This window comes from Lycorma delicatula, chromosome 7 (assembly GCF_047948215.1).
Source record: "Lycorma delicatula isolate Av1 chromosome 7, ASM4794821v1, whole genome shotgun sequence".
Taxonomy (NCBI): Eukaryota; Metazoa; Arthropoda; class Insecta; order Hemiptera; family Fulgoridae; genus Lycorma; species Lycorma delicatula.
The window spans coordinates 74,345,908-74,371,508 of record NC_134461.1 but is presented as its reverse complement, the minus strand read 5'-3'; the positions used below and the strand labels follow the sequence as shown (position 1 = coordinate 74,371,508).

At 27.2% G+C, this 25,601-nt stretch overlaps 2 protein-coding genes across 8 annotated transcripts in view; one reads left to right on the top strand and one right to left on the bottom strand.

Annotated features, from left to right (window-relative positions):
* Positions 1-9,093, bottom strand: part of LOC142327906 (popeye domain-containing protein 3-like) — a 333,359-nt gene extending 324,266 nt beyond the window's left edge. For all 4 annotated transcript variants that reach the window (XM_075371267.1, XM_075371269.1, XM_075371268.1 and 1 more), the window contains exon 1: positions 7,376-9,093. In XM_075371267.1, coding sequence (XP_075227382.1) covers positions 7,376-7,855 — 480 coding nt within the window. In that variant the 5' untranslated portion in view covers positions 7,856-9,093. The remainder of the gene's footprint in view (positions 1-7,375) is intronic.
* Positions 9,094-9,378: 285 nt separating this feature from the next.
* Cortactin (cortactin) overlaps positions 9,379-25,601 on the top strand; it is a 66,502-nt gene continuing 50,279 nt past the window's right edge. For 2 of the 4 annotated variants that reach the window (XM_075371657.1, XM_075371660.1), the window contains exons 1-4: positions 9,379-9,431; positions 16,353-16,592; positions 22,653-22,772; positions 22,929-23,049. In XM_075371657.1, coding sequence (XP_075227772.1) covers positions 16,435-16,592; positions 22,653-22,772; positions 22,929-23,049 — 399 coding nt within the window. In that variant the 5' untranslated portion in view covers positions 9,379-9,431; positions 16,353-16,434. Of the gene's footprint in view, positions 9,453-16,352; positions 16,593-22,652; positions 22,773-22,928; positions 23,050-25,601 lie in introns of all 4 variants that reach the window. The other 2 variants (XM_075371658.1, XM_075371659.1) reach the window with 2 other exon arrangements.

Here is a 25,601-nt window from a genome sequence, read left to right as displayed (position 1 = left end):
TAATAATTTTCTCGAATTCGAATATTCATACATCCAAATCGTTATTTTTATTTTCAGTATATTTTCAAATTCAATATATTTCTTTAAAATTGTTAGATCGTGTTTAAGCATCAAAAATTGAAATCTATCAAAAGGAATCTACCAAAATGTTAGCATGCTTGTTTCACGCTACAAAAAATAGTTTTAAAAAATAACATGAATGGTGTGAAAAATACGCATCCTTTTTATAAACTGTAATATTTACCTCGCTGTACGTTTGGCACAGTATTTGAATTTTATACACTGGTTAAAAACCAAATTTTTAAAACTCGAGTACTTATAAACCATTAAATAAACCAAAATTTCAGCAACAGTTTTTTTTTTATCCATAATTACAAACCATTAGGTTTGTAATTATTTTTTATTTATTTGGCCCTATATCCATATTTGGACTTTCGGGCGAGTTTGGTTTTGTATGGTGGATTCCAGTCAATACCCGGATTGTGGGATTGATGATACAGTGGACCACGTTCTCTATGTCTGTTACCGATATGAGGTCGAACGTTCACGAATCGTTAGGGAACATTTGAGAGTACATTCATTTCTGGATCTCTGTATTAACTGGATGATCCGCGAGCAGTGGTCTATAGTGGCTGGTTTTCTTCGCGCCTTTGCGGTGTGTAGGTCTGCAAAGGGAGTTTAATCGAGGTATTTGATCATGGCAGGATCCCGGGTGGCTAGATTTCCGGCCTAAGCATTACATTGGTTGCAGGTAGGCGCATTGGCATCGTGCGTGATTCGATTTGGGGCTCCCACTGGCGGGGGTGACCACGCTACCAGATTTCTTTTCAGCTCTCCTTGTTTTGTGCAAACTTTTTAAACAATTAAAAATATTTTTTTTTTTTTTTAATTTTACGACTTGAAAGCAAATTTATGTAAATAAGCTCTTCTATTTTAATGTTTAACTATATTAATTATAATATCTAAGCTGGACAAACATAAGATTCATCTGGAGCTGAATTTACTTGACAATGGTGAGAAAGTAAGATGATTGAAGAGGCTGCATGAGCAGGACCTTGGTGCTCTTTGACAGAATGAATGCGTGGATGACCCGTGGGATAATACAGTGGTTATCATGTCAAAGATTGGTCTGACTTTCTGTTAAGAATTCGGTGTCTTTATTGATTTGTAACTATTACTTTTATCTGCCTTTAATATTTGTGACTTTATTTAAGATGACACTAATGTTTTGTGACTATTATTATCTGATTTTATTGTTTGTTATCTTTCATTTTTATTTTTGCTATTGCTACGTTTGTGTCATGAGAGGAGATTCATATTATTAATCGTATTTGAGGTGGGCTATCTTTGGATGATCTGACACGTTACTCGTAGCCAAACATTTTATTAATGGTCACAGATTGTAAAGAACGATTGTAAAAATAGATTTCTAAAAAAAAAAATTACAAAATCATATACGTTTCTTTTAATTTACTTTTTAAGTTTTAACCAAAATAACAATATCATCAGTGAATGTTAAAGTTTTTATCTTTATTCCTGAACTGTTAACACAAAACTCAATTTTTTTTTACTTCCTTTATTACTTCTACAAGTATATTATAACGAAAACATTTTGTATTGCTTCATACTTTAACTGATAAAAAGCTACGAATAACTTTGCATTTTTACTTCCTTGTACGAAGTAAAGGAAGTACGTTGATCGCATAAAAATTTCGGTTTTCAAATTTCAACGAAAATATCCATTTTTACAAGTTTCGGCATGACGTCTGCATGTACATATGTATTTAACTCAAAAACGATTAGCCGTAGGATATTGAAATTTTGGATTTAGGACTCTTGTGCACCTTCTCTTTTGATTGCAATCAACTGGACCAAAAGTGTCCAAAAAAGCCCAAAATGCAAAAATTTGGATTTTGGACTTTTTCTTAACTGCAATAATAAGCCCTCATAGAGAAAATTTCAACGATATATCATAACTGGTACTTATTTTATTGGTTCCAGAGTTGTAGCCAAATAAAATTGTAATTAATGAAATATTTGGATTTTACAAGGAGAAGGAACATCGGTTCAAATCAAACTTCATCTTCTTTATTTTTTTAACTTTTTTTTTAATTTAAATATATTGATTTATTAATAATTAACCTCCGATTGTAAAAAAAATATATATACGATAAATAATAATTCAATAGTAACAATAAAAATAAAAAAAACATACGAAAAAATATCAGACGTTATTAATGAAATAAAATTTTATGTACTTTCATTTTAAAAAAATGTGTATATATAATAAAATAGGAGTACAAGGAAGTCATGTGGTGTCCACATCAGATTTTCGTATTTTAATGCTGCCTTTCTTAATCTACGTAGTCTATAAATGTAGACATACTTCAATTTTATAAAAATTTTCAATTGATCCCTTTAAAATGTAATATTTTGTTATGAACTGATTTTATTTATAATTTATATGTATAAACTGGGATAATATTTCATTTAATTATTATTTATATTCATTAATACGAAATATAATTACATAGTTTTTATTTATTTATTTATCGATGTTGTATTTTGTGAAACTAATTTGATAAAGGTTTTTCTAATCTTTTTCTGTTAACGATTTCTTTTTACTACAAATGGAAGAGAACACTTACTTTATGTAATCAAAGTAAAATTTAAAAATATTGACCTGATCTGATTAAATAGTAATTTTTATTTATTTAATATTTAATAACCAAACGTAAACTATTACGAAAACAGTATAAATAAACAATCATATGAAATATAACAGAAATAATATAATAGTTAAGAAAATCTATTCTATTTTGGGAGTAAAAATAACAATTTCTACTAAGGAAAACTCATTTTATTTATATACATTTTATATTGTTTTTTGATATGACTAAATAGGTCAGTGGAAAGCACAAAGACATTTAACAGAGCCTAGAGAAAAGGGAAGGGAAAAAGAAAAGGATGGTGTGTAAGGGTTGTGATACGGAGGAAAAGATGTAGCGGAAGAAACGCGAAGAAGAAGAAACGATAGGAAAGGATAGAGAGAAAAAACAAAAGGGGAATCTAAGAGAAAGATGAAAACTCAGAATTTTGACGAGGGTAGATCGTCAAGACATGACAATATTCAACTGGCTTGCCTTTTCAACTATCTCACTCGCTAGTTATGCCGTCTTTTTCTAGTTCTATAACTATCTCTATCACGTCTTTTCAAGTCCTCGTCACAACACAGCTCATGTTCAGTCGGTCATCTAACCTTCCCAACCCAAGAAATAGACGTACATAGTTGGAACATTAGTAGTCACTACCAAGCGCCGCTAAAAATATCTTTCTCTTTTATTTAAAAAAAAAAAAAATGAAATATACATATAAAATACTTAAACAAAAAATCTTTTTAACCAACTTTTTACAATTAATAAGACGTTAACGTAAACTTTAGAAACATTTTTTTTTTTTAATTTTACATGAAAATACTTTGAATATCATTAGGTTTCGTACTAATAAGTAACAATAATCTAATATTAAAAAAATTACGACAACACCCAAAAAATATCTTTGACTACCTCTGTAGATGTAATATTTTGTTTAAAAATTATATTTGATTTCTCTGAAAGAAACTTGGTACGTAACTTTCTCTACAAAATAAAAAATCATCAAAATCACTGGGTAAAAAGTAAAACATATAACAAAAATTCATACAAGTCGGAAGTGAAAAGCTGTTTCTCTTAAAAGGTTGATTATAAAAAGGATTTCTTTACTTAGTATTTTGTAAAACAAGATGGCAAAAAATCTTTTTGAATTTATATTAATAGAAATTTCTAAAAATCGATCTAAACTAAAAAAAAAAATATTAACATAAAAAACAGCTATGTATGTGCGTGTGTGCACGTGCGTGGGTGGGTGTAAAAATAAAATATCTAAATAAACATAAATCTAATTTTCAAATAATGTTTAATACAAATAATTACAGTTAATAAAATTATGCTGCTATCTGTGCAATAACATATATTTTTAAATGAACCATGATAAAATACATCTTAAGTGGTAGTTGATTCATAAATCTCCAATCATAAGTCATTAGCTTATTAATTGAGCTAATTAAATAAAATGTATAATTATTATTATCATCTCACTACTACATAAAGAGACAGTGTTTTTTTTCATTTGTTTCTGATAGCCATGAAACTACTGAACCAATCATTACAACATTTTTACTGAGCTTTCTAATGATCCCTAGAATTTTTAACGCACCAATCTTACGATAATCTTATGATATAAATCATGAATAAAAAATACAAATAAATAACATAGAATTTCTTTTAGTAAATACCTATATAATATTATTGTCTACATCAATCACTGTCTATATCAATATCTACTTCTTCCAGACAATTATTATGTGATTTAATAAATTTAATGTTATTGTCTATAAAATATAAATTTGTATTACTGTCATAATATAAGAAAAACATTAGTTTGATAATAAAATTAAAGGGAATGATGACTATATACATATTTAACAACTGAAGAGTTGTTATTCATACAAATTAATCTACTTCGTCTGGTAAGTTATATATCACAAGAACTCTCAGGGCAAACATAATTACTAAAAAACTATTTCCAATTTTTGAAGTTCTATTAACATTTAGTACGGGTGAAGCCGTGACAGGGGATGATAGTAATTGTATAAAATTTAAGTACAGTGGCGTAGAATAACAAAAGGTACAAAAATATTGGATTAGTATGTATAGTTAATTAATTTAAATGTCAGGAAAAGATTTTTGAAAGTATATGTTTGGAGTGTCGCTTTATATGGAAGTGAAACTTAGACGATTGGAGTATCTGATAAGAAAAGATTAGAAGCTTTTGAAAAGCGGTGCTATAGGATAATGTTAAAAATCAGATGGGTGGATAAAGTGACAAATGAAGAGGTGTTGCGGCAAATAGATGAAGAAAGAAGCATTTGGAAAAATATAGGTAAAAGAAGAGACAGACTTATAGGCCACATATTAAGGTATCCTGGAATAGTCGTTTAATATTGGAGGAACAGGTAGAAGGAAAAAATTGTGCAGACAGGCCACATTTGGAATATGTAGAACAAATTGTTAGGGATGTAGGATGTAGGGGGTATATCAAAATGAAACAACTAGCACTAGATAGGGAATCTTGGACAGCTGCATCAAACCAGTCAAATGACAAAGACAAAAATAAAATGTATAGTTAGTTATTGTAATAATAATCGTATGTATAGTTAGTTATTAGTATGTAAATATTAGGTAGTACATATATGAATTGACAATTGATTTTAGAATCTTATAACCTTATCGTCTATCAGTAATGAAAACATTTATACCTATTATTCGTATATATATAAGAGTGAAAAATAATGAAAACTTTTATTCAGATGTTAAACATCTTTTACATAATCTACAACACTGATATTCATGGTGTGACTTAAGGAAATACTAATATTTATTCATACTATTTTATGAATAAAATAATAACTGTCAATCAATACTACTTGTTAAAAATAAAATACATAATTAACAGAAATAAATAAATTATTGCATGACAAACTTGTTTAAGTCAAACATTCGTTTCAAGATCGCTCACAAATAAACTTTTTATTTTAATATTTCAACAACTATAACAATGGAAACTTTTTTTTTGTTAGATATATTATTTAACATGCAATTCACGACTACTGAGGTGTGTAGAGTATTAAGGTTTTTTCTCGAGTACTAACAACAGTTATTGAATAAACAGATACACTTTCAAGTGTCAAAACAGTTAACTCATCATTTATTCAAGTTAATCTTTACTCTATTATAATAAATAAAAACATGTCAGTCAAAGTAATTTTTATGTTTAATGATTATCAGTAACTAACTTTAAAGAAATATTTTTTAAAACAATCATTTGCATAAGACTTGATATTATCTAATATAATATAGATAATTTATCATTATAATTATTAAATGATGTCACATAATAGCGCAGGAGATAATACAATATGTCCTTGAGAATTCCTCTATAATATATTATCATTTTAATATGACAATTCATAATATCAAATTTAAATTTTACACCTGATAATATAGTTTATAAATATATAAACCATATGTGTGATAGAATTTTATTATTTATCCAACCTCTAAAGAAAAATGAAGGATGATGTAATAACCTGTTGTCAGAAAAGCTAATTACTTCTAGTTATCAACGCAAATTTATGACTGGTGCATTGAATATTTTTTTAAAAATAATTTTTAACTCTCTAACAGAATGCATTTTACTTTATATATAGTTTGATATAATAAAAAGATAAAGACAATTTTTTTTTGATAAATTTAATAGTTTTTGGCATTTTACATTTGTAAATACGTGATCGATTTCATTAAACATTACATAATTTACCACAAAAATTATTATGTTTATAAAGAAATTAATTATACTGGTTTTGGATATAAAAATTACTTGTAGTTATTTATAAAATTCTATATTTATTAATAATATCTGAATAAACTTCATGTTATTTTTAAATATTTCTTTGCTTTCTTTTTCTTATTTTCTTTCAACAAATTTGTCTCTACTTGTTTTATCCAAATCGGTTTCTTCGTTGAAGTGAAACCATTTAAATTATTGTAAGATATTTTAATATATGAATTACTTGTTTATTTTTATTTAAATATCTTAAAAATTGTGTGAATATCCTGTATTGACAATTTGTGTTAAACTATTGCTATTATTCATTTAGTTATTAATTTGGTTAATAATGATTGTTCACTGGAACTTGGTGCAGATATACTAAAACCATAGTATGTATTTTGTCTGTTAATATACAAATTATTATTAATGTTAAGTAATTGTTTGTTTTGAGATGAAAGGAAATTGTCTATACAAGTCATAATGCTTGGCCTAGGGTATTCTCTAGTTCAAACTAAATAGTGTATACAAATAATTAAAATATTTGTTTATATATTTTTGCAAAATTTAAAATCAAAATAATTCTATTCTATTTTGTAATTTCATGATAATTTGATATAAATCTTTTGATTTTTAATTTAAAGTGTTTATGAGCAAGCAAATTCAGCTGATAAAGATCATTAACTGTTCAGTACTTAAGATGGCAGGAATCTACGGTGGGTCCCTCTCATCCCCTGGATGGGATGGATTAAAATTTTAATGATACACCTCAATTTTATTAATTTGATTTCATCCTTGATTTTATTTATTAAATGAAACACATTAATTTTAATAATTATGAATTAATAATTGTGTATAATCAATACCTTACTCATAAATTTTGAGTAATTCATTTTATTATTTTTATTTCTAACAAAAATTATATCTAATTAAATAAAATAATACTTACTTCTTCAACTTCTCGTGTGAACTTGATAGGTCGCAGATGATACAATAAAACGCAAACATGAATAAAATTTATTGCAACGAAATTAGCGTTCCATAAGAAAGCATCGAACGAACATAACACAGCCCAACCCCAAAGCGCAAAGAAAGCACATCCGACAAGTAACGTACATCTAAGATATAATATACCATACATTCCATTAGGAGCAAGATAAGAAAGAAAAAAGAATGTATTAGCGAGTTGAAAATAAACGTGATTTACTTGTGTCCAATGAGTACAATATGGCACTGTACCAAGCATTGACGATATAAATGGTATATTATAAGTATTAGACCTATTAACCCAACTGTCTATCACTTCTTCTGGTAACCTATTTTCACTGCCGTAAACTCCAACAGCCATTCCTTCACCATTAACAGCAGCCAATGATGGTAACAGCGTTGAAGCTGTGTAATTAGCATTCTCGCTGATGTGATGTGTCATCACTTCTGCCCTCTTCTGACCATCATCATTAGAATTGTCATCACCATAATCATCACAATTGTAAATAATAACGAGTGAAATTCATGTTCATTAGCGACAACATAATCTTAATTAATTCACATTTATAAATACATTATCGATAACAATCATTACTATCTCAGAGTTATATTCATTATTCATGAATTTTTTCTCTGTCTGTCTAATGTTATAATAGTAAATACACTAATTCCAATTTGGAAGACATTTAGAAAATATTACTATACTATATACACGCAGTATGTTTAGCAAGAAAATACTGTAGTTTCTTTTTTATCATATTAAATTTCATCTAACATTGTAACTGTCCAATTTATTTTTTCTAATTAAAATAAATAAAGAAATAAAGATATAAATATATATTTATTATAATAAAATACTTTTTTATTTTACTCTAATACTGAAAAAATCCGCTTTTATCACAGAAATATACTATATAATCACGTTATGAAAAATTAGGTAAATTAATTGAAAAAAAAAGAATTATGTAAACAATAAATTTTAATCAATCAAATTTGAAATTTATTTTTTATGACAAATCGATTACGAATTTCTAAATATAATTTTAATTTACCGTTGATGTATTTATATAAAGAAAAAAATGTAATTTTTTATATTTTTTCGGAAAAATTAATTGTTATATAAATCCACTTGCAAGTAACTAACGTGTATGATGTATAACTGTCAATTTATCGGCCTCTCTTAAATAATATAATGTACAGGTTAACGTTCAAACGCTTCATTTATAAAACAATCAAATCTGTTTAAAAAAAACTTTACGTTTCTTTGACGTAAATAAATAATGTAATACATAAAAAAAGTAAATAAAAAAATGTAATTTAAAACTGATTTTTTGTTTCAAAATTCTGAATGAAACAATGTAAACATTTAAGTTCAACTTCTAAAACATATGTCAGCAATGTCGGTGAGAATAAAAAATATTTAATTGGAATCCGGTAAAAAGAAAACTAATAACTTTTTAAAACTTCAACAGACGAAATATGTTCTCAAACAAAAAATCGGTTTAACGCTTACTACGGGAATCCCGACCGAACAACACCATCACTGACACAGTTCTTGAAGTGTGCGACAATTTATTGACACTCGATTTTCAGAATTGGAACCGTCATAATAAACCAATGAGAGCGAAGTAGTAAATGTAAAAGAACCAATGTGAAGACATACGATATTATTATTGAACCATTTTGTTACACACGACCTAGCGGCAGTAGCAAGCAACATTTGAGCTGCTACGACTCATGTTAGACAACACAACCTATCAAAACTATGTACTTAGATAAAGAACTGGAAATTAACAATTTGAGATGTAATATACTTTATTTTACTTTTAAACTTTATAAAGATAAATAATTTATTTAATTTAAGTGTAAAATATTATTATTATTTAGTAATATTAACAAATTATTCTTCAAGAATACGATTTTTTTAAATTAATGTGGGAGCGGTTATTTCACGGCATTGCTGTCTGACGTTGCGCGTGAGGCAGACCCGTACTGTGTGAATCAGCGAAACCTCCTGGGTAGGTTATTGCAACTGTAAGGTTTGTCACTTTATTTTTCAAAATATTTTGTCAGTTGATTTTCATTTCATATTGTATGTAAAATTGATTGTTGTTTACTGTTCAGTAAGCAATTATTTTTTATTTTACTTTGTGTGATACTTTAGGCACGCTATTCCAAGTGTCAAAGATTATTTACGTTTTGTTTATTTAATTTTTTTAAATTCAGTCTTAGTTTTTAGAAGATCTGTTACTTTGTTTTTAAACTTTTATTTGTTTATTTTCCTATTTTTTAATCATTAGGTTTATAGACTGTATTATTTAGTCAATGATTTATTTTTTCTAATGTAAAATTTCGTTTTCCGTATAGGTGTAAATGAAGTTATTATATTACGATATTCTTAAAATTTAATTAGAATTAGGTAAATTCGTATGTATAAAAAAAATCTGCCAAATTAATTTATTGTTTTTATATTTGGCAATATTTTTGAGGTTATGTTATTGTGAAAGTAATTGCAGTAAACTGTTCTATCTATTCGAATTATATAGTTGTTAGTTTTAAAAAGTGCTTCTTTAAGCTTTTTATTTACGCGAAACAATACTTTTAAAGCCGTTTTTGAATTGAGTACAAACAAAAATGTTTAACTAACATTTATATATATGTAGGTCTGCTGGAATTTTTGGAATTGTGTGCAAGTTTTTCAGTATTTGGATGATATTGGAAAAATGAAATGTGGTTGCGTTGAATAATATAAAGAGAGTAATAATATAATATGTAATTCAGTGTAATGTATTAATATAAAATATAAATATTTTGTTTGGTTCAGTACATAATTTTATATATCATCGCTTGGCATGTGAAACCTATGTGGTAAAAACAAAATTTTACAAAAGCAAAAAACACTAAATGATAGCAACTTAAATGTGGTACAGTTTAGTTATTTTCAAGCATGGTTTATGGAAATGGAAATATTTTAAGACAATTTTAAATATGTTTTTGACTGTTTTGAATTTCTTAAAATAAATGAATCCATATTTTTTTATAACGAAGGTTTTGCTGTTATCCTGCATGTCACGTAGGAAGTATTACTGAGTATTTATTAAGTTGTGATTGATATTTGAATAAAATAACCATTTAAATTTTTTTTTTTAAGTAGAAATTCTCAATAGTCATTAAAAAAATGTTAAAAAATTAAAATTGAATTAAGATTTGTTTAAATATATGAAAATCCAAGCATTAAAAAAAATACTGTAAACTGCCCTAGATTAATTAAATATTATTTAAATGAATAATTTTGTTATTCCATACTATTTTTCTTCTTATGTATTACACTAGACAGCTAACTAATATTGATGGAAAATGAATTGTAATCATTTTCTTACTTAACAGAGTTCTTGTACTTAGATTTTTTGATAGCTGGTGTACTCAAATATAACTTTTTAATATTTTGTAGTGTTAAAGTTAGGGTTTCTTTGTGGAAGAATATTTCACCTACATATGAAATTAGCCTTTTAATATAATTCACCATTTGCAGTGTACTTTAGTTTTTACCATATCATGTACAGTTAAGTCACCTGACTTTCTTCCTGGTCTGATACGTAAAATTAAATTTTTGTACATCGTGTTTGTTGAAAAACTTAATCAACTACACTTTTATAGAGAGTGGATGTTTACTTCTTGTGTAACTATGCATTTTTGTAATGTAATTTAGATTGTTCATTAATTGGCAGCTTGAAAACGTCCTTAATTACTATGGACAACGTCTACTTCCATCATTGTAAATTCTTCATGTTGCAACATGATGAATTTACATCATTGTCATCAATCTATATATTGTAAAGTTGTGAACTTGGAATTTTTGTCTGTAATACACTGATGAGTGGCATATTAATCAGACAGGTCATAACACTTTGACATCCACTGTTAGAATTGTTCTTGGCAATTTGATTGACTTCATTTTTCTCTGCTTGATCATTGTTGCAGTAGTTATATTTTTCTTCACCAATAGAGCTGGCTTTAAATCAATTAATTTAACTTCTCATGGTGAGAATAAATTTTTTTTCCCTCCTTTTTAAAAAGACATTCAGTGGGGGTGCCATTATTTCTCTTTACACCATTCTCAAAAAAACTAAACATATGCGGTCTGTAAATAAAGTAATGAGGCTGGTTCAGAAAAACTTTTTATTTACAATCCAATTATTCATGGACTTTATCACCTTCAAAATATATCACCTTGTTAAGCTATGAAATGCTTCAAATGGTTTTCCCACTTCATAGCAATGTTGAAACTCAGAAACCGGAATATCCTTCAGATGGTAGGTTACATTTCTTTTATGTTTACTCTGTTCCAAAATGGTGTCCTTTGAGGTGTTTATTGAAGGTCAGGAAGTCTCAGGGACTTTTTCCTCAACAGCTGGTTGAGGAACTACAGGAATGTTTTTCGTTGCCAAAAACTCATTAATTGAGTGTGCAGTGTGACAAGCTGCATTGTTATGATGCAGCATCCGGTTGTTTTTTATGGCTGGTCTCAGACAGGCCCCTTTTTTCAGTAGTCTTTCAAGAATTTCTCAGTAAACATATCGATTTTCAGTCGGTTTTGTAGGCAAAAACAACTTATTGACAATGCCATTACTATTGATGAAACAAATTAGCATGGTTTTGATTTGCTTTTTAGGGACGTGGTGAGTTTGAAATGTGCCACAACTTGTTTTGGTGTTTTGTTTCTGGATCATACTCTAATATCCAAGATTCATCCCCAGTATTAACATATTTTAGAAAATGAGGATTTGTTTCAATTCACCCTAGAAGATCGTGGCATATTTCCACCCTGTTGTTCTGTTCAATATTGAGGGTAAAATTAAAAAAGGGGAAGGTGTATTTTTTGTTATTTTTATGTTTGACTTCGATTAGAGTGGATGAAGGAAAGTGATTAAATTGTCTAAAATTTTAAGTCGATTGGATTTGGGAGTGGGAGATATTCAACAGACAAAAATAAAATTTCGCTTTATATATTTATTTACCCCAGATTTGGCTGATATTCAACTTAATTGGACTAGGGCATCATATTACCCTTCTTTCTATTTTTTTTAGCCGTTTTGAATAACGTTGCACCAGTCTGGCCAACTTATTGAAGTAAATAATTATCAAGCATTAAAATTATTCATTAAAAGAAGAAAACAGCACTATCAGTAATGAAAGATAGGTATAATATATCTCGGACCGAGAATCTCCTGGGATAAGGGGATTCCCTTCTACAAATGCCAACAGCCTCTATGGAGGGTGGAGAAGTGATAAAAGGCAGGGCACACTCTTGCCCTTGGAATTGGAAACTATTCCTAAAGGCAAATGAAACCAAAAGTTAAACGGCATAGGATGTGGAAGGCAAGGGGAAACCACCACATTAAAGACCTTTGTGGTAACCCTAGTGGCATTGGATTATGATCTGGAGAGCATCCAATTGAAACCTATCAAGATAGATTTACAATAGAAAGAGAGAGAGATAAGTGTATCTGAGAATATTATGAATTTTTAAAACCTATTTGTGTTTCTTTTGTGGTAATTTTTACCAGTTTTTTTTTTAGAGAGAAGAGTTACGTGGGAACAATTTGGTGAGTCTTCATTTTTGGTGAATGCTCTTTTTCTGTAAACTTATGAGAGAAGAATGAAGTATGAAAATTTGTAACATGTGAAAGTGCAATGTCTGATTGAGAATTTTTACAAACTTAAGAAAGGGGAAGGAGTAGTTTCACCATTTAAAATTTTTATGTTTTATATAGTGGTTGTACAAAATTATGCTTTGATACGATGAAAGTACTTATTAAATTCTTTAAAATTCCATAGTTTTAAGTCAACTGAATTTAGTGGTGGTGGTATTCAAACATTATTTCTAGACAATTTTTCCCTCAATCTCAAAAAACCATTTACCAAAAGTTTAAAATTTAGCAGTATAGATTGTTACAGGTTGTTAAGTCTGAACTTCTAGGTGGGCACTGAATTTCAGAGCCCTTACCAATCTACTGCCCTTTAAAATGCTTAGTTAAAAGTCCCTTACTGGCTGAGCATAATGAATCGGAGCTCTATCTTGCTGTAAAGTGGTAGTTAATTGTGTACCAATGAGTTAAAGCTGAAGAATAAAATAAATCTCAAATGTGATAGGCTATGAAATGGTATTGCACATCCTTCAAAAGAGAATGGTCTTATCATATATGCTTTAGACATCACTGCCCACATCATTACATGTAGTGGACTGGCTGTTATTTCCTCTTAAAAGTGGGGATTTTATTTACACCAAAAATACATGTTCCAAGATCAGTTATTCAGGTAAATGGCACACTTATCGGGAGAAGAGAACTGGTTTTCATGACTGAATATTCCGAAAATGTTTTGAAAGAGTTTTGCAACATTTTTCTCTTAAGACCAAATCCCAGTCAGAAAAGCTCATTAATACAAATAGGCATAAAGAATTTAAACCCAATATTTTTTTCCATTATTTTCTGAAGTGTTGGACTGGCGAATATTTATCTCTGAAAATCTTTTCCTGGTTTACTTAGGAGAAGATCATGAATAAAATTCCTCATATCAGAGCTATTCAATTGGCTAGAAGGACATCCAGATTCAAATCTACGACTGATCAACCTGGTGGAAAAGGTTTTTCCCCAATTTGGGAGTTTTACTGGAGCTTCCTTACCAGTGAACAAATCAAGTTTCTTATGTTTTCATACATTCCATTTGTAATTATATGCTCATGCATCTAAATACTAGCAACCAATCATTCTTCAATTGACTGTGCACTTGAATCTACTATTTTAAATTATAATTTATAAAAAAAGTTACTAACTGCTATATACATTATTAAAGCTTATATCTGTATTAAAAGAATGTATATATTTTGGAAAAAAATAATTTTCAAACAATAATTTAGTTATAATTCCAGGAAAAATTAAATTTTGTTTAATTAAATATTGTAATTCTGTAGGAACCTAAGCAAATGGCATTACAGTATGGAAAACATGCACATCGTATAACTGATATTGACTTAAAATGGTGTAATTTTCTCGAAAAATTAATTAGAGTTATTGTTTTATACTACAGGACTATTTATGGGACTTTGATTGCTATTTAAATGAAAGATACTAAACATAAAGTAAAACAAATTTAATATGATTTTTGTTTGTTTGTGTGAAAGTGAACAGTGGACTAAACTAAAAATTACATTTTCCTGTGAAAACTCTAACCACACAGACTGGTGTAACCGTGTTTGTAGTTTATTTTCCTTGTTTTATTCATGTATTTGTGTGTTTTTTACTGGTGGAATAAAGATTATTATATTATAGTTGAAATTTTTGTAGTGTAATAAAAAAGGATAAGCCCAGTATATAAAATAACACTTAAAAACCTTTTCTAATGTTCTTTAAATTTTGATGTTTGTTCCAAATTAAGGGTTAATAAGTTGCTGGTAGTTGTTTTTAATTTGGTTAGTGGTAGGCCTACAATTTTATTAAATTTAAACATATACGATAACATTTCTTTTTATGGCAGAATATTTTAATTATTTATAAAGTAAAAACAAAAAAAAAAGAATAGTAACATTAGAAAATATTTATAAGTAATCCATAATACCATCTAGTAAAATAAGATATTTACATGAAAGCAATTTGAAAGCCTCTGCATGTGAAAACTAAACAGAATGAATCTATCTAAACTAGACTGAATCGAAAAAAGATTTTTTTTATTTATTGTATCTCTTTTAACATATTTTTTAAAATGTTTTCCTGAACATAGTAATAATGCAAGTGGGAAAAAAATATTTTGGGGTAATTGGGGGTCGGGAAGCCAATCAAAGCTTTTTCATGTATCATTATTTCCCCACTATATTAGAATAAATAACCATTTCCAGGAAAATATAACATTTTTTTGTCAGCTTTTTGTGTCTTCAATCTAATTTCTATGAAAATTTCATTATGAATTTATATTATGTAACATTATGCTATAAAAATTATAAAAAAAGTGGTTAATGAAAAAATAATTTAACAATATCCTCAATTTTTTATATAAATCATATCATATTTCTTCATTTAAATAACCTTCCATTTATTATGTTATCTGGAAAAATTTACATTGGGGTCTATCAGAAGAACTTTTATTAAATAGAAAAGAAAATGATTAAATTCAGTCCATTTGGTGGAAGGTTAAGGCATAAGTATAAGTATATAATTGAGAACTTTCTCATTTTTCAAATCAGTTTATAGAAAAATAAATGTTGTGTTCTTAGAGAATATTCATTTTTTTATAGTTAAGGAATTTTGAATTTTCATGAATAAAGAAAGGTTTTATTTAAACTTTCAACTGTTTCCTGTAAGTTAAAATGGGTTCATGCCACTATAAAAATAATGCAAATTAAAGCACTTATAAATGTTTATTTATTATAGGGTAAAAAATCAAAATGTCATATGATAACCCATTTTTCTTGTTTTGTAATAAAAATAATTTATTTACTCTTTTGATTGATGTGTTGATATTAAAAAAATGTTATAATTTGAAATGTTTGTCATTTTTCAGTTTACTGCCATTTCATTTTATTTCAATAAGGATTTTACATTTTATTCTAGGATATTGTATTCAATTTCTCTTTGTAGTATTTCAAACTATTCTATATTGGTTAACCACTGATAACTTATCTAACTTGAGAACTGAGTAATAAAAATATATTATCTATTTTAAATTATCTTAATTATGTTAGTTCATTTTTATGATGATTATTTACATTATTCTGATAATAAAATACTATCTCTTTTAGATTAATTTAGCACCAAACTTCAAATATATAAGGTTTTATTTCTTGTAGTGTTTGTGAAGTGATTATTTTTTAACAACTAAATTAATCTTTTTAAACTATTATTTTATTAATGATTGTAAAGACTGAACAAACTATTTATTTTCAGGTGATATTTGTGATTAGGAAAATCAGAGTTAATTACTCTGAATTAAAATAAGAGATAAAACGCGTAGTTACTAGAAATCAAGATGTGGAAATCTGCAGCAGGATCAGAATTGGAAGTTATGGCGTCAGGGGATGATGATTGGGATACTGATCCAGATTTTGTTAATGATGTTACGGAACAAGAACAACGTTGGGGATCACGTACCGTTGATGGGTCTGGAAGGACTGCAGGTTCTATAGAGTATGTATTAAATCATGCTTATTTTGTTTTTTATATGTTCTGTATTGAATTCATCTGTTCTAATTTTTTTAAATTACAAATCATAAAGTTTTATAAACTATTTTACTTATGTTTGAAACAGTTTTAAAGAAATGATTGAAAGGTTATCTATCTCCTGATGCAACCGGTCATCAATAGTGATAAAAAATAAAAATAATTAATTAATATATTATTATGTATTATTAAAAAATATTGGGGTGTGTTGAGTTAAACTATTCCATTGAGGTTTTAGATTGCCAGTCAAAACACAGTAGAGTGTTTGTTTATAAGTTTCAAACACAGGTAGAATGGACTTCAGTTCTGTTTGTAAATGTATTATAAACAATATTTTTAAAACTTGTTAAACTTATTTTTTACAGAAAATAAATATATATAAAAAAGATCGACAAAGAAAAATTGTTGTTGATTTTTGACATTAATATTTTTTTGTAATGTATGAATGTAATTTATTTTTAAATCTAAGGTATTTCATGATGATATAGGATAAAAATATTAAGAAAAAAGCACGAGTTGTAAAAAATATTGTAAAATGTAAACGACCTTCATTTATTTATTTATGATAGATGGTGTGTTAAAATTGAAATCTGTCCATTATATTAAAAGATGGATGGGATCATTTCTTCTACGTTTTTATTTGTGTTATGCAAAAGGCGGGTTTGCCTTGTCTTATGAATTTTAATCTCTAATTTAAGTTTTATGTGATCAGTATTACTGTTTTCATATTATTATTATTATTTTCTTTTTTTTATAAGAAAAGACAAACATTTATTTTGTTTTACTTTCCTTTACTTACATTATTTTTCTTAAGATTCAGTATCCCTTGATCAATTACCAATATTAGATAATGTAAAAATGGCTATATCTTGTCATCAGAATGATGATTATTTTCAATGAAAATGCAAAATTTCCAAATTTCATAAATAATATTTATGAACAGTCTTAATTACAGGTTGATACGTAGTTATAATTGTTCATGTTTTTTTTTGTATGAGAGATGGATTTTGTAACATGAAAAATACCACACCTGATTCGGATTGAAAATATATTTAATGGCATTTATGAATTAAGTGATGATGATAATAATTGTTGGAGTAGTTTGAATAAAAATAATGAAGAAACTGATATTGAACAACATAACTGGGAACATAAGAAAATTTTTGAGAATGGTTGAGGGGGAAAGACCCTTAAATTTTACGGGAAGTAAAGGCGTAAATCCAGTTATTTCACAGATACTGACTGAGAAGTCAAGCCGAATTAAATATTGACTGAATTTTTGGATTATAGTTGTTTATGATAACCAAAGAAACCAGTAAGCATACCCACAAAACTCTACTAGTTTTAGGTTATTAACTAAATTGGATAAATTCTCTACCCTATGAGTAGAAAAAATAAAAGCAACTTTTATTTCTGTGCAAAAGCAACTTTGACAACCAGAAATGTTTTATTTAAGGTTTTAGCACAAAAAGTAAAATTACTGTTTTGTTTAAAAAATTATTTTGAAAGAATATCCCTCCGGTACAAATGATTAAAAACATTTATAAACTAAATTGTTATTGAAGCCCTTAGTGAAGGATTAAATACCATAACAAGTAAACTATGCTGTTTATTAGTTATTTATTTAGAGGAAGCTATTATCTCATATTGCTACATATATTTCAGAACCAGTGACTATTTAAGAAATGTGTAAACTCAATAGTCAGTGGTTTGAGATGAAAATCACTAATTATTTTTGGTGGTTTTAAAATCAATTAAATGTTTTATAAAAATAATTTTATTTTTAGTTGCATCAACAATTAAAGTCATTGGTAAATGACTTATCAGTGTAATGTAACTTTACCAGTAAATTTGTAGTCTTGAACAAACTCGGGTCAACTACTCCTGAGAATGTTTAATTAAAACCCAACCACCTAATATCACCGGTATCCGCGATGTAGTATTCAAATCTGAATAAAATTAACCTTTATTAGGATTTGAAGTTGAGAACTTCGATTTATTTGAATCTTGAGCTTTGAAACAAATTTTATTAACTTTCTTCTATGAATACTTATAAACCACTGTTCCTCGCACACTAGAAATCAGCAGCGAGGACACAACTTTTCATAACTATAATAATGAAAGACAGTGATGCAGCAAAAGCTGTTAAACTCCAAAAAAGAGCATCTTTCAATGCTATATTAAAATAATATATGTAAATTAGTGGTAGGTTGTCTTAATTCAAAAATGAGAAAAATTAAATTATAGTTTAAAATAGTCACTAGTAAGCTAAAGAAATAATTTATTTGAATCAGTTAAAGATACGTATTGAATTTTTTTTAAATTTATATGACTAAAGAAATTATAAATGTTATCAAACTTTTGCAAAAAAATATTACTGATAAAAAATTTAAATAAAGCTCAAAGAAAGTAGTATACAAGAAACGTTATTGCCGACAGTGTATACAGCAAAAGAGAATGATGTAAGGGGACATCATAGAAATGAAAAACAATGAACCAAGGTGAGTGTAAAAATCCATTACTTGAAAACTTACATAGAAAATTGAAAGTACCCTCCTCAAAAAAAAAACTAAGTTCGCATAATTTGAAAATTAAATTAAAATTAACTTGTTATGAATAACAGTGGGTACAAACAACAGAATTGTGGCCCAGTTTTTAAAAAAAATGTGTTTTAAGATGGTAATCAAACATTGTAATACAAACTGTAAACATATTAAAAATTAGAAGTTAATGCTTTATTTATGTTGTAGAATTAGTAAGTGTAAAAAAATCTGAGAAACAATAAAAATTAATGAGGAAGAATGCTTTTCTATTTAATTTTTACACAATGTAATAGACCTCTTCAGTTTCAAAATATTAAAGGTTAATGTTTGTATTATTTGTTATTTTTTTTAATCATGATGCTAATAATTAAAATTGAGCATTATACAATTTTGAAATCACACAGAAAAAATTGTATCCATATGGATGAAAACACACTATGTAATTTCTATAAACTTGATTATATTCTGTGTAAACATGATTACATTCTGGGTTTATAAACATTAGTTTGTTCTGCTGAATTACAGTGAAATAATTAAAAGAAATTCTCTTACCTTTAATAATATACATATATTATTACCTTTTAATTGTGAATTTATTATCCTTCCTTAACTGCCATCTTCAGGATAAGGATAAGAATTTTCTCCACAATTCCAAATATTTCATTAGATTTCAGCAAACTGTTATGACAAATCCTATGCCACAGTTTGTCATATGTGAAAGTGAGAAAATGCTAAACACAACTTTTTTTCTTAGAACATGGTTGAAAATCAGTTATTCTTGTCTCTTCCAGATATTTTTATTCTGAAATAATAAAATATTTATGAATTACTCTTCATGGCATTCGTATTTACATATTGTAGCCTTTCACCCTTATACACACACACACACTTATACAATCTTATATATAATTTTTCTGTTTTATTTCAGCTTATAATATTATATTTTTTGGCTGACTAGTTGTAAATAATGATTCTCAATAATTCTACATTTTCATGACCGTATATGCTTTTTTAAAGACTATTTGAATTTATTTGGTAGACGTATGTCACTTTTAAAATTATTTTCTTTTATAGAAAATTGGAGGAAATCTGTAACTTCCTTAACAGAAAACAGATATAAAATAATTTAAATCAGTTATAAGTTATTCTTGTTGCAAATATTTATTTATTTATTTTTTTAACTTGCAGCATTATTTACTTTTCTAAATGGATTTATAAAATTCAAGCTTACATGAGGTTTATTCTTCAGATGATGATTGTATTGTTATTTTTCTGTAAATAATTAACACCATATCTTATTCAGGTAGCTTATAGAGCTTAAGTAAATAGACTGTGCAAACAAGTGTTCAGCCGATCACAAGCATCTCTAAATCCTGATGCAGATAAAAGAAACGACACGATGTTAATATTCAGTAACCTTGCGCTATTATATTTTACAAAATTATATTTATATATATATAAATATAATTTTTATAAAAAATTAAAAATATATATATATATATATATATATATATAGTTTTATTTAAAGAAATTAAGACATTTTATTTGACTTTTTTAGAGTTATGAAACTGTCAGTTGTCCACAAACAGTGAATGTTCACTAATATCTTAGATTAAATTTCTATGATAATAAACAATTAATAAATTCAATTCAGTTTTCGTCATCTGATTGGGAGAAATCCGTAATGCTGTCAGTATTAAGAGATACAACAGGAGATACAATTTTGTCTTAAAATCAGTATTTTCTCCACTACATAAATTTTGATTTGTCCCCTAATTAACTCAATTGGGTTGAATACACAGTGATAGAGAGCACATAATCAAAGCACAGTTTTCCCACTGGATCTTGCTAACTCATCAATTCTATACATAATAAGATTACTTTTAAACACGAAACTCTTTGCAATAATTAGACCTTAAGTTCATCCTCTTCAAAAACCATTCCTTTTGAACTAAGCCATATTTTGATATCATTCTTTTTCCAAGCATGGCTGGAATTTTTTTCTTTTTACATGAATGATGAGGGGCATTGTCTAAGACAGTAACCGAATTATCTTCCAAAGGAGGCTACTTATAATAGCCAAACCCACTTCTCAATAAATGAAATTTGTGCATTTTTTAATGAATCGTGTTTTTATTGAAATCATCAATGTTTTCTTCAACTGTGATCTGTGGGGGTTTTGATTTTTTTTTTTAGAAAATTGTAATTCATTAGTAGATTCATACTTGCGAATCACATTGTACATTGAAGCTGCACAACTTCCACTTATGGAATTTATTAACGACATCCAAAATCAACACCATTGAATTACTCTGTAATTCACTTTTTTAAGCATTAAAAATGATGTGTTTTCCACATTTAATTGACATTCCACATTTAATTGACATTCCACATTTAAAAAGACCTAAGGACTTTTTTCACAGCTTTTTTTTCATAGTGGTTGTTAGTAGTAATTGTGCACTATTATCAGTTGAATCTGTATCAGATATAGTGTCAAAATAATTGTATAACTCAAGTTGTACAGACACAAATTTAGGAATATACTAGACTCATATTCCAATAAACTTAAAAAAAATCATTATATTAACTTTCAATAATGTTAGAATAAATAAATAAATAACAGAAACACAAAAATTGAATATGAGAATAAAACGGTGATCACATAAAAAGATCAAGGGTTTTAATAGAACTGAGAAGCTATGTTAAATAAACTATATGACAAATTAATTATACGGTGATTATAGTGTTGTATATAATAGATATGTCCATGAAGTGAATCGGCACTGACACAGGGGATGTGATTCAGCAGAATCATGATGAACTCACACAAAGGCAATGTTTGTTTATTCTTCACTCTGTAAGGTAACTGAATACACTATAGATTAGAGCCACATGTTGATTTTTTCCTCAAAAATATTTTATAATGTTGGCTAACAGTTGTAATTGATGTTGTAAATGATTCATGTAATTGATGAATTATATTAAAAAAGACTTCCATCTTATCTGTAATTAGTCAGGAGCTTATTAATTAGCTGGGAGCGTAATTAAGTATGCTACATTCAGATTTGACCCTTGATTTTTAGAGCTGTCAATCGTTACACATGATTTTGAGTAACATCATGTAAAATGATTTTACATGATTTTATTGATAATTACGATTGGCTATTTAGCGATTAGTTATGTTTTTTGTTCAATCCCTGGAGTTGGAAAACAGAGTCTGCACAAGCTCACAATCAAATTCACCATTCTATTAAGGAAAAGAGCTACTGAAATTGAAGTCAGTAGAGCAGCTGACACAACATCTCTATAGTAATTATCCTGGAATGAGAAATCAAGGATTGTAATGGAATGGTTGGAGAGAGAGAGAAAGAGAGAGAGAGTGTGTATGTGAGAGAAAAGTTAACTGAAAATGGGATTTGCTTTAAGGGGAACTAAACATTTAATTTTCTTAAAAGCTTTTTAATATTTTTGTTTTTGTATTTAGTATGAACAAGTTACGGGAAGAAGTAACAGAATCTGATGCAGTACAAAAGAAGAAACAGATGGATGAAGGTCCAAAAGCTGCATTTGGTTATGGGGGAAAATTTGGAGTACAAACTGATAGGTAAGATTTTTACTTAATTTAGTTTTTCTAATTACATTATTTCACAGATTTTATTTTTGTTTTAAAAAAAAGGTTATTAGACTAAATTATTTTGATTTTTAATGTTTAATTACATTTTAACAGTAGTATAATTTAAGATTTACTTTGTTTTTCTAGAATGGATCAATCAGCTGTGGGCCATGACTATGTTGCTAAAGTAGAAAAGCATCAGTCACAGAAAGATTATAGTGCTGGATTTGGAGGAAAGTATGGTGTACAAACTGATAGAATCGATAAGGTACCGTCTTGATTCATAAAATTTAATTTTAGGGTCCTTTCATACATTAAATACTAGAAAAAAGGTGGGCTTACGGCCTGTGAAGATGGCTTGGAGGGTGCCATCTTCCTCATTTAGTCTTAAATAATAAGTTTGAATAATAATTATATAAATAATTAATTAAAAAGTTAGTAATAATTGTTAAACTTTGATTTAAATTTAAAAATAAAATTTAAATAAATAATAATTACCTAATAAATTCTAATTCATATAGTTTAATCAAAATAATAAATTATTATAAATAATTTAAATAATAATAAATAAATAAAAATTCTGATAAAAAATGTAAATAAAAAATAATCTAAGCTTAGAAATTAAAACTAAATAATCAGTAAATTAACTGATAATGGATTGCTTCTAGGCCTGTAAATTTTAGCTGTGTCTTGAGTTGTGATTTTGTAACGCATAATGCGCTTCATTCAAAAGGGAGCAGGAGAGGGTTGGCTGTACACAGCCACCCAGCGCATCATGTGGTTACTCTGCTCTGATAGCAGCTAAAATAAAAATGTGAGCACATAACAAACCAACACACCATCCTTTTTGTCTGGAGTAATAAGAAATCTTTTGCAAATGTTTTTTAACTTTGAGAAAGAAATGAAGCAATTTTTTTTTTTAATTTTTGCTATTGATATAAAAAAACAGAGAAAATGAAATAAAATTGTTAAAAAAATTTTATTTATAGTCTCATCAGTAATTAAAGTCATTAGCGATTCATCAAGACTGTATTTTTAAGTGTAAATGTAACGGTAAATATGTAGTCTTGAACAGATTCAGGCTGACCGTTCCTGAAATGTTTGGTTAATTGAACCCCAGTGATCAAAGAACACTGGTGCCATGATCTTGCATCCAAATCCTATAAGCAGCTACCTTTACTAGGATTTGAACCTTAGTACTCTCGACTTTGAAATAAGCTGATGATGACGAGTTATCACTTGACCAACAGTTTGTTTAAAAATCTATTTTATTATAATTTAGATTAAATATGTTTTAAATTAGTAATTTGTAGCAACGATTTCTTTATCACCAGTCGTTCATTTTTATGTAGAAGAATTAATTTTATTATTTCTACTATATGTTTTTTTTTTTAGTTTTTCAGTTTGTCAGACTAATCTATTTTCCATACTTGGTATTTAATATTATTATGCAGAGATAATTTGTAGTATCTTGCTTACAGAGTAAATAATGTTACAACTGTAAATATATTTACAGGTGCAGATTCAGTGATTATAATAGATAGTTGTGTTCATGAATGTTCAGTATTAAATTGGAAATGAATAAATTTGAATGAAAGGTTTTTAAAAACAAACAGTGAAATTATTCTGAGGGAACTAAAACTTATTTCTTTATGCTAGAATATTCCAGTTGATCATTATTGTTGACATATGCTTAAATAAAATAATCTTTCAAAGATCATTTGTAACTTTGTAATTTTATGATAAATTTTTATTAAAAACTGAGCCAGATTTAGTATAATATCCTAAAGTATCACAAAATATTATATCATATTATGTGTATAATTTTTCTTTCTCATAGAGTGGTTTTGTATTTATTTTATCTGGAAGATTTTCAGTTGAAATCTGTAAATTGTTATATTTAATTTTTGAATTAAAAATCATTATATTTATTTTCAAAACTAAAAATTCCTACACTTCATCTCTATTGAGAAGCGTATCCAATTAAAATTACATCAAACCTCTCCTGTGTAATTTCAGAAAAAAGAGAAAGATTTATACATACATTTTTGTATATATCTTTGAGTGATCAGTTTTACTTTTCCTCACTGTAATTTTTTTTAATTTACTAAAATGTGAGTTTTTTTTAAAAAAAACATAATATTAAATGAATTTAGTTTGGTATGTTACATTAAAGAATTACTTAATAAAAGAAAATACTTAATAATAATACTTAATAAAAGAAATACTTGATTAATAAAATATTTAAATAAATATAAAAACTTTCATCACAGTAAAATATATTTAATCAATCATTCATTCAAACATGAATGAGTAAATTTTTTAGTTTGTTATTCCAGTTGTTCTGTGATGGTGTAGAACAGACTCAAATCCAGTAAAGTAGATTTATTTTAACTAGACTGAATCTTCCTTTGATCAGTTTTTTTATTTTTTTTTTAATTTTAAATTGTTTGGATTCTATTAATGTCTGAATTTGAAAAACAATTTAAGTACACATTTTTTTAATATATCTAAATTTTCATCTTTCTGAAAAATCAGCTTATTCACTGAGGTTTATAGCTGTTTTTCTTGTACAAGTTTCAGACTTTTTACTTCTTCAAAATTTGTGATCTTTTAATATATTATAAACTGATTTAATATAATTCTTTCAGATTATTGGTCATTGAAACTAGAGCCTAACAAACATGAAAATTGTAAAGATTAATTTTACTTAAAAAAATTCTCATCTGAATTGTTAATACAGCCATAAAAAAATTTGAAAAAAAACTTTATTATAAAGATGGATGGATGCATTATTATGATTGTACGAATTTAGATTTG